General features: G+C 46.5%; 1 protein-coding gene across 4 annotated transcripts in view; it reads right to left on the bottom strand.

The window, feature by feature from the left end:
- Window positions 1-14,989, bottom strand: part of SLC18B1 (solute carrier family 18 member B1) — a 615,369-nt gene extending 600,380 nt beyond the window's left edge. For all 4 annotated transcript variants that reach the window (XM_069235175.1, XM_069235174.1, XM_069235177.1 and 1 more), the window contains exon 1: window positions 14,817-14,989. In XM_069235175.1, the coding sequence (XP_069091276.1) occupies window positions 14,817-14,862 (46 nt within the window). In that variant the 5' untranslated portion in view covers window positions 14,863-14,989. The remainder of the gene's footprint in view (window positions 1-14,816) is intronic.
- Window positions 14,990-17,762: the final 2,773 nt, after the last annotated feature.

Genomic DNA, 17,762 nt, shown 5'->3' with positions numbered 1-17,762 from the left:
GCTTGCACACAGTTCTAGTATAACTCCAGATCCGGATCAGAAAGCCCACCTAGCTCAAACGGCAGCTTCAGCCGTTCCCAGGAAATGCGAGACCGGTGTCCAGATTACGATCAGAATTCCGCACATATAGCGCAATGTCATCAGCATATAAGGACACCAAGACAGGTCGCTGTCGAAACTGTAAGCCTCTTTCATTATGCTTCTGCCGCAGTCCCGCCGCCAAAGGCTCCATCGCTGCCGCGAAGAGGAGCGGGGACAGCGGGCACCCCTGACGCGTACCACGGGCAACAGGAAATGGGGCCGACACGCACCCGTTGAGACGTAGACGAGCAGTAGGCAGAGTATACAACAGTCTAATCCACTGCACAAACCGCGCACTGAGACATACGCAGGTCACAAGTGCAAACATATACTCCCAAGCCAAAGAGTCAAAAGCCTTGGCAGCATCGAGGAACACTGCTGCCGCTCTATCCTCTGCCCCCAACGAGCCCGCCACCGCAAAAAAGGTGCGCAATTTGTAACATGTGGACCTACCGGGGACAAATCCCGACTGATCCGGGAGCACCAGTTTAGGGAGGAGTGGTTGCAGACGCACCGCAATCATTTTTGCCAGGATTTTGTTATCAATATTGATCATAGAAAGTGGGCGGTACGAGTCACATCTGGTCGGGTCCTTCCCAGGTTTAGGAATCGTTGCTATCAAAGCCTCCCAGAGCGAGGCAGGAAGCAACCCAGTCTCCAGTGACTCCGCATACACCTCTAAAAGACACGGGGCAAGAATATCCACATACTCCTTATAGAACGCTGGGGTCAAGCCATCTACGCCAGGGGACTTATCACCAGGCAGACCGCGAATCGCCGCCGCCACCTCCTCCACAGAGAATGGCGCATCCAGGTACGACCTATGTGCCTCATCAAACCACACCAGCGCAATATCCTCAAAATACGTCTGCGCAGCTGTCGCATCCAGGCCCTCCGGGGCAGCATAGAGCTGCGCAAAATACTCTGTAAAAACTTGCATTACACCCTTCGCTCCAGTCACCTTCTCTCCCTCAGCATCAACCACCTCAGTGACATTATTACTGGCCCAGGGTTTGCGTAACATATCTGCAAGCGTGCGCCCAGCTCTCTCTCCCTCCCCATAACGACAAGCCCGCGCATGTCTCCCGGCAAAGCAAATTTCTCTTAGGGAGGCTTCCTCATATAAGGACACCTCTTGGCGGATCTCAGCAAGTACCTCGCCAGACCAATCCTCACCAAGGCGCCTCTCCAACTCCATGAGCCGCCCCTCAATGGTCACCATCTCCAGCCACAAGGCCCTCAATGTACCGTGTTGCTTCGAGAGACATACTCCCCGGATAACCACCTTAAATGCCTCCCATAATGTACCGGCAGACCTCACAGAACCCCGATTCTCAGCAAAAAACAACATAATAGCCTCGCGCACCTCCCTCCGAAAGGCCTCATCACGGAGCGCCCCGCAGGGCAACCGCCACATGAATGACTGGTGCAACTCACTGGGTATCTCTAACACCAATCTGACCGGCGAGTGATTGGATAGAGTACGAGGGAAATGATCCACCGATCTTGTCCAAAACTCCATATCTCAGGTACCCAACCAGCGATCAATACGGGACCAACTGCCATGGACATAGTTCACACAGAACTCTGACCTCTTATTAGTCTCCATTGGACTCCTTCATTTTTCTAGAGACCATTGGAGTTGAGCAGTGCCACCACCTGGCAGTTTTAGAGGAATGCTGCTCCAGGTATTGGACAGCTCAGTAAGCACAACCACTGTGCATCTTCTTGGTTCTCCTCACCCACTGCTGAGGTTATAGAGCTCTTGTTCTTGAGGCTCTGGTAAGCGTAACAACAGATTTCTTTATTACCAGTTCTTCTGTCAGCTAGCTCTCTTATGTATCCTACTGTATTTGACAATGATAGCTTCAGTGCTTCTTCTCTGTATCTGTTTGTCTTTAGCATTATCATTCCATACACTGTATATCTTAATGTTGCGTAGTAGCACATTATCTCTCTGTCAGAAATCAGGTCTCTAGTTGCCAGAGGTAAGCACCCTCTTCAAGTAGGGACAACATTCCTAGTCAGGGTAAGTCAGATACACAACTTAAATTAACCTGTGCTCACCCTCTGGTAGCTTGGATAACAGCAGTCAAGCCTGCTGAAACAGTAAATTGGATGGAGCAAGCCTTGACTTCAAGGAGCGATGAGAAGGCGATGCGTCGGTTCTGGTCTACGTAGTCGGGTAGATATGTTGGTGGTGAGCATCACAGTTCGCTCCAGCACTGGCATCGAACTCTGTTAAGAGATATGCACAGTCATCGAGTCGCACAGCGGTATCCTTGGATTGGCGCTGAGTCATTGTTGTACCCTGCAGTCTGGTTCCACATCGCCGAACTGCCAATGCATTGAAGGGCAATGCGTTGGTTCCAAACGACACAATGGATCAGATGCCCTGATTTTTGCAGGGAAACAGCTGCAACACCTACTTCTAAGACCGAGGGCTGGATTGGCACCTCAGGCAAGGGTAGGACTCACAGATGGCAGATTCCAGCAGCAGGAGGAGAGTTGCAGGCAGTCTTTGATGTCCCTGAGACTGCAAGAACAGGGAGTAAGCCAACAAGCCCCTGGAGTCACATGCTTCTGAAGAGGATGTAGAGAGCAAAGTCCAGTTCTTCTCACTTCCAGCAATGCAGTTGAGCAGAGTGTCAGTCCCTCCTGATAGAACAGCACTCCTTCCTGGAAGAATGTCATTCAGATCCAGAAGTGTACTGATTTGGTGGGGTTTGGAGTTCAGTACATATACCCAGTTGAGCCTTTGAAGAGGGGAAGACTTCAAAGAGAGGCCTTTCAAGTGAGCGCACAAGGTCCCTGGCCTTCCTTCGCTGGCACCAGATGCTCTATAGGGGGTTATGCAGCCCTTTGTGTAGGGAGGGGCACAGCCGTATTCAGGTGTGTCAACTCCTCCCTCCCATCTAGCCCAGAAGACTCATCAGCCTGGTGATGGACCATCAGGATGCAAATGTCACACTCCAGCTCTCTTTGTGTGCGACTGTCTAGAGGGAATAAACATAGGCCAGCTGTCACCCACCCCAGATATGTATTCAGAAACAGGCAATGGGACAGAATGTTTAAAGTAAAAGAAATGGTGGATGGGGCCAAGATGGCGGTTGACTAGGAGCACGGATACTGAGCTCTGTTGTCGGACGCAGGCCGGGAGCAGCTGGAGCCATGTGCAGAGCCCCCTGGGTGTGGCAGATGGCCGTCAGGGGTCCTGAGTACAGTCATTCACCCGTTTGGAGCTCGGGAGGCGAGAGGTGTGGTGCAGTGCACGGCAGACCTAGAGGAAGACGGAGGACCCAGGACAAAATGGTGGCAGTGTGAGCTGCCTGGAGAAAGAGTGGCTGGGGCCAGGTGAGGTTGGTGCCGGGCAGGGGAGGTGCTGACAAAACGGCCCAGGCAGCAGGAAAGGAGGTCCTGCCGAGCTACCTGCGCTGGCACAGAGCAACTGAGGCATCTGGAAGCCAAGTCCACCAGACGAGAGCAAGGGCAGAGTGGGAGGCGCAGCGCCACCCCCCCAACCTGCCCCCAGGTTTGGAGGTGAAGGTTGGAGCCGGTGGGACCTGAAGAGATGCCCCAGACACAAGGAGACAGGCAGTGGAGCAGCTGAGAAGAGGAGCGCTCGGCCTCATCGCTCTATCGAGGAGAGACTGGAGGAGAGCAGGGAGGTACCAGAGAAGAGGTACCTGGACCGCAGTGCGGCCACGAAGGAGATCAGTGGCGGCAAGCCGCACAACAGTGAGGGTAAGGAAGCGTGCAGCCACTGGGCCGAGTGAGACGTGTGGAGGCTGAGATGCACCTAGAAGTAGTGGAGGGCTATCAGGGATCCTTCCCGTCCAGGAAAAGCTAGATGTGTGTGAGCAGGACACCTTGGATATGGCTGGAACCCCTTTGAGAAAGTGTGGGCCCGGAGGGGACCTCCCTGCACCAGCCCCTCCTCCCTAGGACATGGCTGTTTGGTGTTTAAAACAGGGTGAGCAACTCTAGGACACTGAGTCTGTGACATGGAGCAGCACTGTTTATAGCTGCAATTTTGAGGTCTGGAAGAAAGAGCAGGGGGCCAATAGTGGCAGTTCGTGACCCCGCGGTTTCACTCCGGAGTAGTGAGGAGGCACATGGATCTTTGTGCAGGAGGGGCACCCCTTATCTGAATGACACAGCGACACAAAGACAAAATCCAGGCCAGCCACAGGACATACTCATGGGCCTTCATGATTACAAACAGTGGGAACAAATCTCAGCAGCGGTGCGTGACTTGAACGCAATTGACTTTGAGGGTCACAAAATATATTTGTACCAGGATCTTTCCCCGCTGATGCTGCAGCGCCGCTGCACCCTTCGGCCAGTCATGGCTATGCTTAAAGAGAGACGAATTTGCTATAAGTGGGGGCACTCCTCCCGACTGAAGTTTGTTTGGCAAAATAAACATGCATTATCCGCATGTTGAAGGAGGCGGAATCTCTCCCGGAGATGAACTTGGGACAGGGTGGACTGCCTTTTGAGGGCCAGGATTGGACCTCGCAGGCAGCCGCTGGAGGCAGCGGGCACACAACCTGACAATGAAAGGGGAAGGCCCAAAAGCCATCAGAGAAGGAGAGTAACAAAGAGTGGGAGGACTCATTACGTAGTTTGCATCATCAGAACAGTGTACTCAAGGTAGAATCAGATCTCCAATGCCTAGGGAGGATAGGCGCAACAGGGGTTGGGGAGTACCAGACAAAGGTCTCCCCCCACCCCCTCCAATAGGAGTGCCTTCTGAGCAAGAAGTACTAGAGAGTGTTAAGCGGCTTACGGCAGCTGGAGGAAGGGGAATAGAAAGGAGCGATGGTGGAGCTCCCATCATGGAGGATGGCGGCGGGAAGGAGAACGACCTGGTACATTCCGATGTACCCCCCCAATAGGTCTTGTGCGGTTCCCAGGTGGGGAACTGGTTTTGTTTTTGGTTATTTAACTATGTTATTCATCTATATGTTGACTGTACCAATCACACCTTTCTTTTTGGTGTCATCACTGGGATGGCTAGTAGTTGGCTCATTTAGATACAGGCTGGGCTCCCAAGGACACACCTGCTCTAATTTACTCTGTATGCATGTCTATTAAATTAATTGGTCTCAATGTCAGAGGCTTTAATGCTCCAGTGAAAAGGTGAGCCTAGCTATTGATGCTCAGGGAGTCTAAATGTGATTTCTGTTTGATACAAGAAACACACCTGCTACGATCGGATTGGAAGCGTTTGAGATCGCGCTGGTTCGATAGACAGTACCATTTGCCTGGTCTTGGAAAGCGGGCAGGGGTGGCTACACATTTCTCAGGGAAGGTGATGGGGATCCAGGTGGAAATAAATGGGAGGCTTATCTCTTTGCACATAGATATCCATGGATATCAACTTACGGTAGCTTGTATTTATGGCCCTAATGAGCGTCAGGAGGGGTTTCTTAGAGAAGTCACTGGGCAGGTACTTGTCACTTTGGACACGGATATTCTCATAGGGGGCGACTTCAATATGGTTCCCGATACCCTCATGGACAGATCGGCACAACAATATGGGCAGACCGGGCCTACTCTACAGGTTTTCGAAAATGGCTGAAGGAAGGACGGTTAATGGATGTTAAACCCATCACATGGAGAATATACCTTCTTCTCAGCTGCAAATCAGGCATATGCAAGACTAGACCTTTTCCTGGCTACCCCAGGGCTTCTACACACAGACAGAGATTGGGGTGGCAGCCCTTTTCAATCATGCACCGATTACGCTAGAACTCACAGGACTTGCACCAAGTAGATGACTTAGGTGTTGGCGGCTCAATACTAAACTCCTTACATATGATGAGGTGCACACAGAAATAGCAGATACAATTAGAGCCTACCTGGACATAAATCACATACCAGAGGTCTCATGGTGGCAGTCTGGGAGGTGCTGGAGGTGGTGGTAAAGGGGCCAATTTATAGCTATTGCGACACATGCTAACATACTCCGGAGGAAGAAGCGTTGGCAGCTGGAGGCCAAGATAAGAGAACTGGAGGGGAGGCAATGGGGAAACGGGCGCAACTGAAGTGAGGCGACAACTTGTGGCAACTCGTAAACAATTGAAGGCTTTGGACATGGATGGAGCAGCACATGCTCTACTGCGTACCAAACAGATGTATTAAGTGGGGGGGTAATAGGGCAGGACGACTCTTGGCCCACAGGCTCTGTGCACAGGCGGCGCAGCGCCAGGTAAATGCAATCCAGGCCCAGTGATGCACTGTCACTAATGATGAGGGGCTGATCCTGAAGGAATTTGGGGAGGTTTATGCCTCCCTCTATGCAGTGGAGCACCTGGAAGCTGAGGCAATAGAGGAATACCTGGACTCAGAGCCTTTGTCCCGAATCCCCAGCCAATAACAAAGGCATTGGATAAGGACATCACCTCTACTGAAGTCTTACTAGCTGTGCAACGCCTCCCCACGGGCAAGGTGCTGAGACAGGATGGGCTGGGGGCAAAGTTTTATAAACTCTTTGGGGATCACTTGGCTCCGGTGTTGGCACAGCTATTTAATAGCTTTACTTCTACAGGATCACTTACCCCGTGGATGCAGATGGGCATTATTACGGTCATTCCAAAGCCCGGCCGGGGTGTGACCCTTTGCTCGTCTTACTGGTCTTTTACGTTATTGACTGTGGATGCTAAATCTTTCACTTGAATCTTAGAGAATAGACTAGGCCCCTACATGCAGGGTTTGATAGATCCTGATCAGACCGGGTTAATTTGTGAGAGAACCTGTGTCGACAATACTAGGAGGCTTTGTCATCTTTTAGATAAGGAGAAGCGGGTCCACATCCCATCTTTGCTACTCTCCATTGAATCGGAGAAAGCCTTCGACCGAATTCAGTGGGATTTTCTGTTTGCGGTCCTTCCCCACTATTGCTTGGGGCAGTGATTTTGCAAGTGGGTGCAGTGTAATTACACCCTCACCCGGGCGAGTGTGTGTGTTAAGGGTAGCCTATCAGCATCCTTTCCTATTGCCAGGGGGACTATGCAAGGCTGTCTCCTTTCACCATTACTGTTTGCCCTATACATGGAACCCCTCACAGAGCTTATACTGCAAAATCAACTATCAGTGGTATCTCCATAGGGGGGGTCGAGCCCATAAGATAGCTCTATACGCAGATGATGTCCTGCTTTACCTGACACATCTGAAGAGATCACTTTTGGCAGTGTTGGAGGAATTGGTGTCGTTTAGAGGTTTGGATGGTTTCAAGGCCAATCTGGCTAAATCTTGCATTCTCTTTGTGACACTGCCAGAGAGGGAGGTAGAGGCGCTAAAGACTATCTTACCCATTACGTGGGCCAAACAAACAGTACAATACTTAGGCTTGCAAATCTGCACCACTCAAGCCACTATAGCTGAATGCATTTATGCCTCCATGTTGAGTGAGACCCGTGGGCCCTTGGCCAAGTGGAAAGGCTATGGCCTCTCTTGGCTAAGCCGTATTGCAGCAGTGAAGATGATGCCCTTGCCCAAAGTGCTGTTTATTATGCGGACCCTACGATTACAAACCCCACCCAGGGTACTCGATACTATACTGAGGCTGATATGGGAATTCATGTGGGCTGGGAAGACGGCGAGATTGGCATGGGAGCAGGCTTACCTGCCCCAATCGGAAGGAGGGTTGGGAGTTCCTCACTTGGTTGGTTACTATCAGGCTGGCCAGCTGCGCCATATGTTGGAGTGGTCCAGTATGAGAACTGAGAAGCACTGGTGCTTTGCTGACCACGCAGTGGCTGGACAACATATCTCGAAGGTCCCTTGGCTTCTTCGGGTACGTCGCCCGCAGGGGTCTATGTCTCTCCAATCCTGCGAGCCACGATGGAGGTCTGGGATAAGGTGCAGATGTGTAAGGGTTTTTCATCTCACATATCTCCAGAAACGCGGCAATCCGGACTTCCCCCCAGTACACAGTGTCCTCATTCAAGATCTGGCAGGACTCCAAATATAAAAGAATTGGAGATCTATTTGTTGCTCAAGGAATCATGGAATTTTCCCAGCTCAGATTGTCTTATGGCCTTCCACAAAAAGCATACTGGCAATACTTGGGCTCCAGCACTGGGTGTCCTCCCAGTAATTCGACCACATGCGAGTAAGCCCCTCCTTTCCTTTGAACAGTGGTTATTAACACGTACAACTAATAAGAAATTTATTTCTGACATTTATGGGTTTCTGACTACATCACCGAGCTTGCCCCAGACCCTTGCAAGGCGTAGATGGGAGGCTAAATGTGGCCGTCCCTTTACAGATAGGGAATGGCAAGATGTATTACACTGCATGTGAGTAACAGCTCACAATATGAACACTAAAGAACTATTTCTACAAATAGCGCATTACTGGTATTTCACGCCGGCACAGGTGGCTGGCTGGCAGAGGCGCACCACTGATTGGTGTTGGCGGAAATGTGGACAGCTGGGTACATTAACACACATTTTTTGGCACTGCCCCCAATAACCCCCTTTTGGGTCAACATTCTGAACATTATTGATGAGGTCTATGACACAACAATACCACGCTTTCCGAGTTACATCCTATTAGGACTCCCAAAACCGCAGTCCTACCCTCTCAAAGCCCCGAAAGGCAGTGCCATCATGCTGGTGCTGGGAGCAGCTAAACAGCTTCTTCTAGCCCAATGGGGTTCTGAGGTACGGACAAACTACATAAGTTATGGAACATACTGGGGATGGAGAAACTGACAGCAGCAGCAACTGGATCCCTGCCTACTTTTGATAAAAGATGGGTGTCCTCTCTTTCCTACCTCTTTGACGAGTTTAGGAAGCTGAGGTGTCCGCGATACTAATGAGTCCTGTGTTAGACTAGTTCAGACAAAAGCCCGACTGAGACGATAGATAGTACATAATGGCGAAAGAGTTGTTCATAAATGGGAGTTAACGAGCAGGCGCTGAGGTAATGACGAAGTGCAAGTGTGGGGGGTACATGTCTTGTTCTCTGTGTTTTTGTATTTTCTATTGCCACATATTTTATTATCCACCGGCCAGTGGTTGTAGGTGGAGTAGTTGTATACTTTTATAAAATTTCAATAAAGAGATTTAATCCGTGATTAGAGTAAAAAAATGGCAACTTTCTAAAAGTGGCATTTTCACACTTGCAATTTAAAATCAAACTTCACAATAAATTGTGATTTTAAATTGTGAGTCCAGAGACACCAAACTCTAAATTTCTAACTGCTTCAAGTTAATCCCAATGTTAACCTATTGGAGGGATATGCCTTGCATTAGTAAAAACTTAAAAGTACATGTCCAACTTTTTAAATACACTGCACCTTGCCCTTGGGGCTAAAAAGAGCCTAATTTAGGAATTACCTGTCATGTTGAAATGGCAGTTTAAACCTGCATAAACAGGCTCTGTAGTGGCAGGCCTGGGACATTTTTAAGGGGCTACTGTAGTGGGTGGCACAATCAGTGATGCAGGCACATCAGTAACATTTAATTTACAGACCATAGGCACATACAGTGCACTTTAGAAGGGACTTACAAGTAAATTAAATATGCCAATTGTGGAGAAGCCAATATCACCATGTTTTTTAGTACAGTGCATCTGCACTTTAGTACTGGTTAGCAGTGTTAAAGTGCACAGAATCCTAAAGCTAGCAAAAATAAAGTCAGAAAAACAGTCGGTCAGAAGGCAAAAAGTTAGGGGAAACCATACCAAGGATTCCAGGTCTAACACCCTCTTTACAGCCTTGCCAGGAGGTTCTTGGCCACCTATGTGTAGACTAATCAGTGAAGCTTTCTTTATCTTCAAACACTTCACACCATCTGGGCACTGTGCTTTGACTCCACATACGTCTGCACTTCGACGAAGGCACACATGGCACACACGATAAGTTTGCTTGGACCATGAAAAACTCTCTGGGAGAGCACTGTCGATCTTTCGATTACTTATCCCCATCTCGTGGCCAGCTGTAGAGTCTTCCCCAGCCAGGGTACCCACCAATAACTACACCACATACCTAGCTGTGTACTACACGTCTTTATTTGTCTGTGTGTAACCGCAAACTCAACATTCTAAACCTGTATTCACTTCACCACCTTCTAATACCTACATCACAGTTCTACAGAGCCCTTAAGGAGTCAGGAGGGTTCTGTCATTCATAACTCACACAACACTACACTTACTTCAGATGCCTGAGCTGGTGTGCTTTAGCTGTTGGTACTAGGTAAACACTTGGGGCAGGAACACCGCTTCTTCCAGCCAAGAAAACCAAAGCAGAAAAGTGGAGTCTACGCAATGACATGTAGGCTCAAACTGTCAGTTTGTTGCCTTTTCCCTAGACCTTCTCTCATCTTGCCACAAGGTGCTGTGAGGTTAGTGAGACTGCTGACATCCCTCCCCCACCACAACATGAGAGAGGATGAGGTGGCAGCTTCTTTGACAGATAGCAGTACCATTTCACAGCAAGTCACTAATGGGGAGGCCCTGAGGCCAAGGACAGGACTTTGCCAGTCTTAGTCAGTCTCTCCTATGCCAGCTCAAGCCATCAGATAGATTTACTGTTTCAGGCTACTGCGAGGGTGGGCATATTTTTATTTTAGCACTAGTGAATGATAGATTATTTACTACTGCTATTGTAAAATTCAAGTGGGCAGAAACCAAGACGAGATGCCACTGAAAATGCCAGGTTTTACTCTCTGAAATCTCTCTGCAGTGAATCAACAAGAGGAGGAATTTCAAAGACAATTTTTCTTATTTTCTGTCATGGTAGGTTCTTCTCCCAAGGTCCCAAACTAACATTTTTCCTCCTTGGTTTTGCACTAGATTTCTGATTTATGTGACAGAGTTGAGGACACAGTTGATTGGAATGGGTATCTCGCTACCTCACTACGAAAGCACGAGCCATGCCTTCAAAAGATGTAAATAAGACAACAAATTTCATGAAAAAATATGCTAAAGACTTCAAATGAAAAACATTTTTCAGCATTTCTCAGCATCTCAATTAAATACATAAGATTGGGGCACTGAATTGAAAACCCCCATTCCCTCATGAGGTTGCTACAAGTTACCCAAAATGTGTCATTTTGTCATATTCTCTATTTATATGGCCTTTACTGGTATTAAAAGTGGAGCAACATTTGTTTATACTAGCCACTTATAAGTGTGGTTCTTGGGACACATTTCCTGGACTTAATTGTGTTTTCAAAACATATGCATATTGAAGTAAAGGGATATGGACCAAGAATCATACAATTCAGTCAATCGAGGAAGCCAGGATTGGAGTCCGGGACTGCATATAGTGCAGTTCCAAGAGTGTAGGGTTACATGTTGTTTCTTCCAGTTAACGCCAAAGATCAGCCCGTTGTGTTCAGTTATTCAATTACGATCATTTAGTTGGTGTTAGAATATGGAGTTCAATAAATACATTTACTACACCTTAAATCAAAATGACACTATACACACGTATCTATAGGGATAGTTATAAAATTTAGAGCTGTGCTTTTCCATTTGGAATAGTTCCACAGACAACAAGGATCTAATACTGTGACTGAACATGTCTGTTTAAAATGCTGCTGCACTTCACAAGAGTTTTTGTTCAAGAGCTGTAACCTAAGGCTTAAACTCTGCAGGAGCTTCCAAACCTATTTTTTTTTTTGCTAATTATGTATTTGTAGTGCTTGAGGTATTCAGCCTCTCCTTTCAAATTGTTCTTTTTGTCAAACCAGCGAAGCCAGCAGTAACTTAAAAATAAAAAGAGCATCTTCTACTTTTTCTTACAGATTACTTGGCTTGACAGAACGATTTTAGGAGACACTCAACACCTTACTGACTACAATGAAACAATCAACAATGCAAACAAATCATGGAACCCCCGACAGACTTTATTCATCAGCTTACACTGCTTCAAGGAGTCTTACAACCATCAATTGCAGCATGATTTCGGTGAGATATGTTTTATCCTCCACTATTTAATCTTCAGTGTGCATTTAAAAAAATGGTGGTTGATATGGAATTGCACCCCATATACCTGTACTCCTGCCATGCCCATGGTTTCAATGCCCATTAAGGATACTCCTGATTAAACTCCCTTCTTTGATGTTCCTGTTAACGCAGAATTTTAATGAGTTTTACTAATGCAAATTCATGTATTTTGAGTGTTGGATTTGCGTAGAAAATGTATTAACTTAGAGAAAAATAATACACGCATTTGAAGGCGCGCATATCAGATTCGCCGTCAATGTTCACAAAGTGTACCTATTAATGGCTTATTAATATGAAAAGTGGAGCTTATGTTTAATTAATGTAGTAGTATGCCATATTAAAGGTTATGCTTTATGTATTAGCTTTATTAATTGTAGGCCTTAACTTAGCAAGGTCTTGGCCTAGTTGCACGGCCTCATGTCAAGCTGCATTGCTTAGGCGTTTAATAAAATGGATGCCTAGAGAATTAAGTTGTGATTTTCCAATGTACTGTCCATGTGCTCGTAGCTGAAGTTCTTTCTCATGGGAAACTACTTGCTAGAAGATGATGTACTTGCTAGTGCAACAATGTTTATTGTAATGTGTGCAAGACTGGCTTTCCCAGGAGAAGACCAGGAACATACTGACTGGAATCTGCAACAATATTGATACCTGACGAGAGTGGGAGAAGAGGAGCCAATCATCGACATGTGATCCATGTACTAGTAAAATTGTAGCTTAAGGGTTTTAGTTTTATTGGACAATGTGTGACCATGTGATCCCCTGACCAATTAGGATGTGGGAAGTAGTTTTGGGAAATCTAACTCAGCCAGACTGCACCAGAAGGAGAGAGGCCATTTAGTTATTTTGTTCCTAACGGTCCTGAGAGGCCATTCTGTGATATTCTTCTTAACTATCTTGAGAGTCTAGCTATATTCTTTTAAACTACTTATAGAGACTTTGCTTTTCCTGAACTTGATGCTGAATCCTGATGTATGGCTGACCAAACTGATGTGCTGTTGAAGACTGTCACAGCTTGCTGAACCCTATTGAGGACAGGTATACCATGACTTTACTGAATGCTATGTCTATTTGCTTTTGTTTTTAAGTTTCCAACCGCTATTTTGATAGAGACATAGCTACGTGTTTTTCCAAATTTGTGTGCCTAAATTGTTTTGCATGAAGCCCAAACTTGCTATTCTAATCTGGTGTTAGTTAGGGATCTCACTGATGAGGTTCACTACATGTAATAACAGTTGATATTTTTTTTTACTGAAATCTTAATGTATGTTATATTATCTGTGCAGTTATTCTTGCTATTAATTTGTACTGTAACTTTGGAATGTGTAATAGTTCAAGCTTTGATTAGATCGCAATTCTTTCACCGCCTTGGACAGCCAGTGTTGTTTCTGTATGTTTATCATTTGATTTTGAGATTGAGTTATTTGACATCAGCATTGTTAATATCGGGAAATAAACATTCTAACTTTCACATAAAGGTGTGGTTATTCATGCCCGAGAGGTCACGATGGGTGGACTCCTATTGATTATTAATGTTATTGATCTGTGTTAGTATGGGATGTATGGTGGGAAAATCTTGAAGCAAGTCAAAAGGTCCATCGGCCTATTCACGTCTCCCTAGTAAGTTTATTTAATAAGGTATGACGCGCTAACATGCCCTAAAGTTGTGCAAAGGTTTGGTGCAGACAGATTCCAAGGGATATATACAATTTTGACAGATATAGCCAGCTGAGATTTCCCAGGGCTTAACTCACCCTGTGGTCGAAGTGGGTGGAATCGGAGGGGCACGGCATGCACATACTTTTTTAATTAATGAAAAAACATTCCACTACTTTTTATCAAAAGTCAAGTTTAAGCTTAATTCAGGGACTCTCCTGTACTGGGATACCAAGGGAGAGGCAAGCAGTTTAACAAAAAACAGGCCTTCTTGCCCAGTGCCTGCTTGCCTGAAAGAAATGCAAACATGCACAACTGGTTAATCTGCAAATGTAAAGGGGGCTTGGAAGACGGAATGGTTTTATTGATCGAATCACATGAAACTTTGTGATGACAACAATTTATTCTTCTGGACTGGTACTGAAAAGGAGTTACCAGCTGAGCTGTGAAGTGTGTGCCTTTCAGGGCAGTCATATAAAAATAAATCATTAGGTACAGTCTGAGTATTACTAAAATCTATATTTTGGAAGCACCATTTTATCTGAAAACTTTTAGCACATTTGATAATAGTCTGTCTTATACTGAGTGTAATGCAAGTTTAATATAATGACTTACATGTTCTCAGTGCTTTCCGTCACAGATTGGGCACTCGTAGCACTAACAACACACAAGCCACTATCCTCCAAAGCCACTATTCTCCATTGCACCACCCAAGAAGTTATTCTGTGGCTTTCTGACAGACCTATGCAGAGCACTGAGTAATAGAGGTTTCATAATGGCCTATAGTGTGCTGGTCACTGATTACCTTAACTTTTTTTAAATTATTGTTCGTTTAAGCTGTGCTGTGTTTGATACCTATCTATGCGAAAGAGAAAGACCAAAAAATAAACTTACATAATATTTTAGGGGCGGTGTTTGCCACACCTTTGACCCCGCCTCCACTGCATGCAGTATCACTGTTCTCATACTTCTTTTAATGCAACAACCCGCTGATGTACTACTGAAGCAGCACCGCAGGTAGTGCACGCACAGTGATAGTGGAGCAGGGAACATTGAAACGTTGGGCACACAGGAGCATGCTCGTTCGGAAATGGCCGCTGTAGTTCTTTTACCTGTGAGGGTGTCGTCTGTTTCGGGGCCTGTCTCCCCACCTTCCATGTCAACAAGTCTGCAGTGACAGCCAGGAGTACTTGGATGTAGAGAATGCGATAATGCCGCGTTTCACCCTCTCCCAGCCGCACACCGACTCCTCCCCTAGAGGAAACTTTGCTCAAACATGGAGAGCCAGCTGCTCGCACACTAGAACTACTTCCTTAGTCCCAGCAGAGGGCAGCACTAATAGCAACACTGCTGCAGGAACAATCTCGGGGAAAATAGAAAAAAATAATGCAGTATGTGTGTGAATGAAATTATAAATTTGCGCTTTTTTCCCAAAATATGCGTTTATTGATTTGTACAAACCACTAAGTCATTATATATGTACACACATACCGTTATTAATTATACATGGTTATACCTACGTGGATCACGAACGATATGAGATCGTTTTACATTAATTGAATAACACACATTCGGGGCTCCGAATTTAAAGTGTCTCCCATTTGCGAAACAGACAGCTAAAAAATTGGCCCTGATATGCAAATTAGGGCGGCTTTAACCGTATAAAAGAACAAGATGTATAGGCAGTGCATAATTTGTGCTTGTTGTTTCCGGTGCTGAGCACCGGCACTTATTTTTTGAGGGCCGGGGCTTATTCTTCTGCATCAAGCATTTGATGCGCGAAAAAGACACAAATGGGAAAGAAGGAGGAAGGGAAAAACGAAAAAGCGTCAGAAAGGGAGAAAGTAGAAAGCTGCAAGAGTGAGCTGAGGGGGCAGATACTGGCTTCATATGGATTGAAGAGGCCTGAGATGGCTTCAGGGTTACGCCGCCTCAGTATTTCGTGTTCACACATTTAATTGCAGCAGCCGCGCGTTTATGAGGAGGGCTTTGGGCACCGGCACCTTTGTATTTACAAATTAAGCACTGTGTATAGGTATTTTGCACAGTACGGGAGACTACACGCGTTTGTGCTTGGGTTCAGGCAATGTGGTAATACCATGTAAATTAGACCGTAAAACAGGCTCTCAGCTAGCGAAAAAACCTTCCCATTCTCTGATCTCAGACTGCCAGATTGCCTCTTAGGTCAGTCCGATTCTGAAATTACACCAGTTATAAAACTGCTGTCTGTTTGCCTTGGCATTTATGAGACGACACAATTAATTGATCATTTGAAATAAATCAAACATGGGGGTGCATTTTACTGGGAATCTCTAAGCGCTTAGGAAATGTTTTAAAATTAGCTTTAAGTTTTTACTCTCCATAAAGAAACGGCACACATTATGAAGTGGCATCGATGTTCGCATGAGGTGAGGTATTGGTATCAAAATTCCTTTATTGCGGCTCAAAGCCATTAAAGCACATCATAAAACAATAAATGCATTAAATATAAAAACATGCATCATATAAAACGAATCCACATTTATAGGAACTAGACATGTGCATAGACAATTGGTTGACAAGAATTTATTTTTAAAATTCTGAGGCCTCCAGATGCTGCCTAGTGCCCAGGTACCTGCATATCGGAAGCAACCACTTTCTCCTTTGGTGGGCATAGTTTTTACAAAAGAAAAAAAACATGAGATTCAGACTCCTCCCGCAGGCAGGACAAATCATGTTCAGGGAATTTTTGCCACCCCTCTCTTTGTCAGCGCACGCAGGGGCAACAAACCGTGCCTGAATTGTAAAAATAATTTGCATGCCAACAATCGATGTATCTCATCTAAGAAAGATTCAAATCCGTAAAGGTCCTTAAACTCTAAAAATCTTTGTGTCATTAAACCTACAGACCCACTCCTTAGAATCATCAACAGTTTGGAATGCTTATATAATACTACAAGATCTTTCTTTGACACTGACTGTCAGGTCATCTCTGGATCCTCCCATAAATTGGGCTTATCCAACTTGCTCATTGTATCCTTATATAATGCAACCAAGGCAGTTTTCCCGCCCCAGGTAGACCGATAATTTCTTCCAGGCCACTTCTATGTGATTCTAATTCTGGAGTGGTCCATAATCTCCTCCAGAAAAGGCCTCACTGGGCCAACTGGCTTTAAAAAAGAACCTTTTGAGGCCCTTGCCAGACCACCGATAAACTGGGCCAGCCTAAGCTTTGGCCTGTCTATGTGTAAAGACCAGTCCACACACTCCCCTATTAATATTCTTAAATATTCACATGCTGGGCGTGGCCAGACAACATGGCCTGTCAGAAGGTGAGCTCCCGCCAGCCGGGCTGCAAATTCATATTAATCCTACACTAATCCTGTTGGATCCTGACTCTTTAGCGCTGCATTGGCATCTACTAGAGACCTGGCACCCACAGATTGTTTTATGGCGCCATGAGTGCCAAGGGGAGCGCGAGTGGGACCTGAGGCTTTCTGTGGATGAGTGGCCGGGATTGAGTGCGGTAGTGCCCGGTAGCCGCTTGGAATTATTGCAACAGTGGCCCAGGGGAAAGCGCTCTCAACGGCGTTGCATTCAACCGATGCAGCTCTGATGCACCCGTCCGCTGATCAGCACCATGTGTTGCGGGGACGCCAAGTGTGGTGCCTGAGAACTGGAGGGCGGCCCACCCCTGGGGCATGGGCCAGGGAGCACCTTTGCTGGGGCAGTCTGGTTCGCAACAGGAGCTGCACCCTGTGTATCGGCAGTGGCTCCTTTGATCGGAGGTCCCAGGCCGAGTGTGGGGAAGATCGTCTGCAACCGGAGGCAGTGGAGGCAGAGGCTCATAGGGCCCAGAGGATGCAGTGAGGAACCACTGGGCACCGGCCTTGTATCACCTGAGCCTGACTCGCGTGCCCTCACTGATACTCAGAAGAGGCACTGCAATCTACAGACTCTCAAACACTTGCATTGGATACGGCTTGCAGGCTGGATTCTTGCTGTCCACCCTCGCCTGTGAGTGCGGCTGCCACAAGGGCCCTGCACAGGGTGCCCAACTTTTTTTAACTAAGCATGTA

The sequence above is a fragment of the Pleurodeles waltl genome, chromosome 5 (assembly GCF_031143425.1).
Source record: "Pleurodeles waltl isolate 20211129_DDA chromosome 5, aPleWal1.hap1.20221129, whole genome shotgun sequence".
Taxonomy (NCBI): Eukaryota; Metazoa; Chordata; class Amphibia; order Caudata; family Salamandridae; genus Pleurodeles; species Pleurodeles waltl.
The sequence above is the reverse complement of the archived record's forward strand: the minus strand, read 5'-3'. Positions and strand labels throughout refer to the sequence as shown.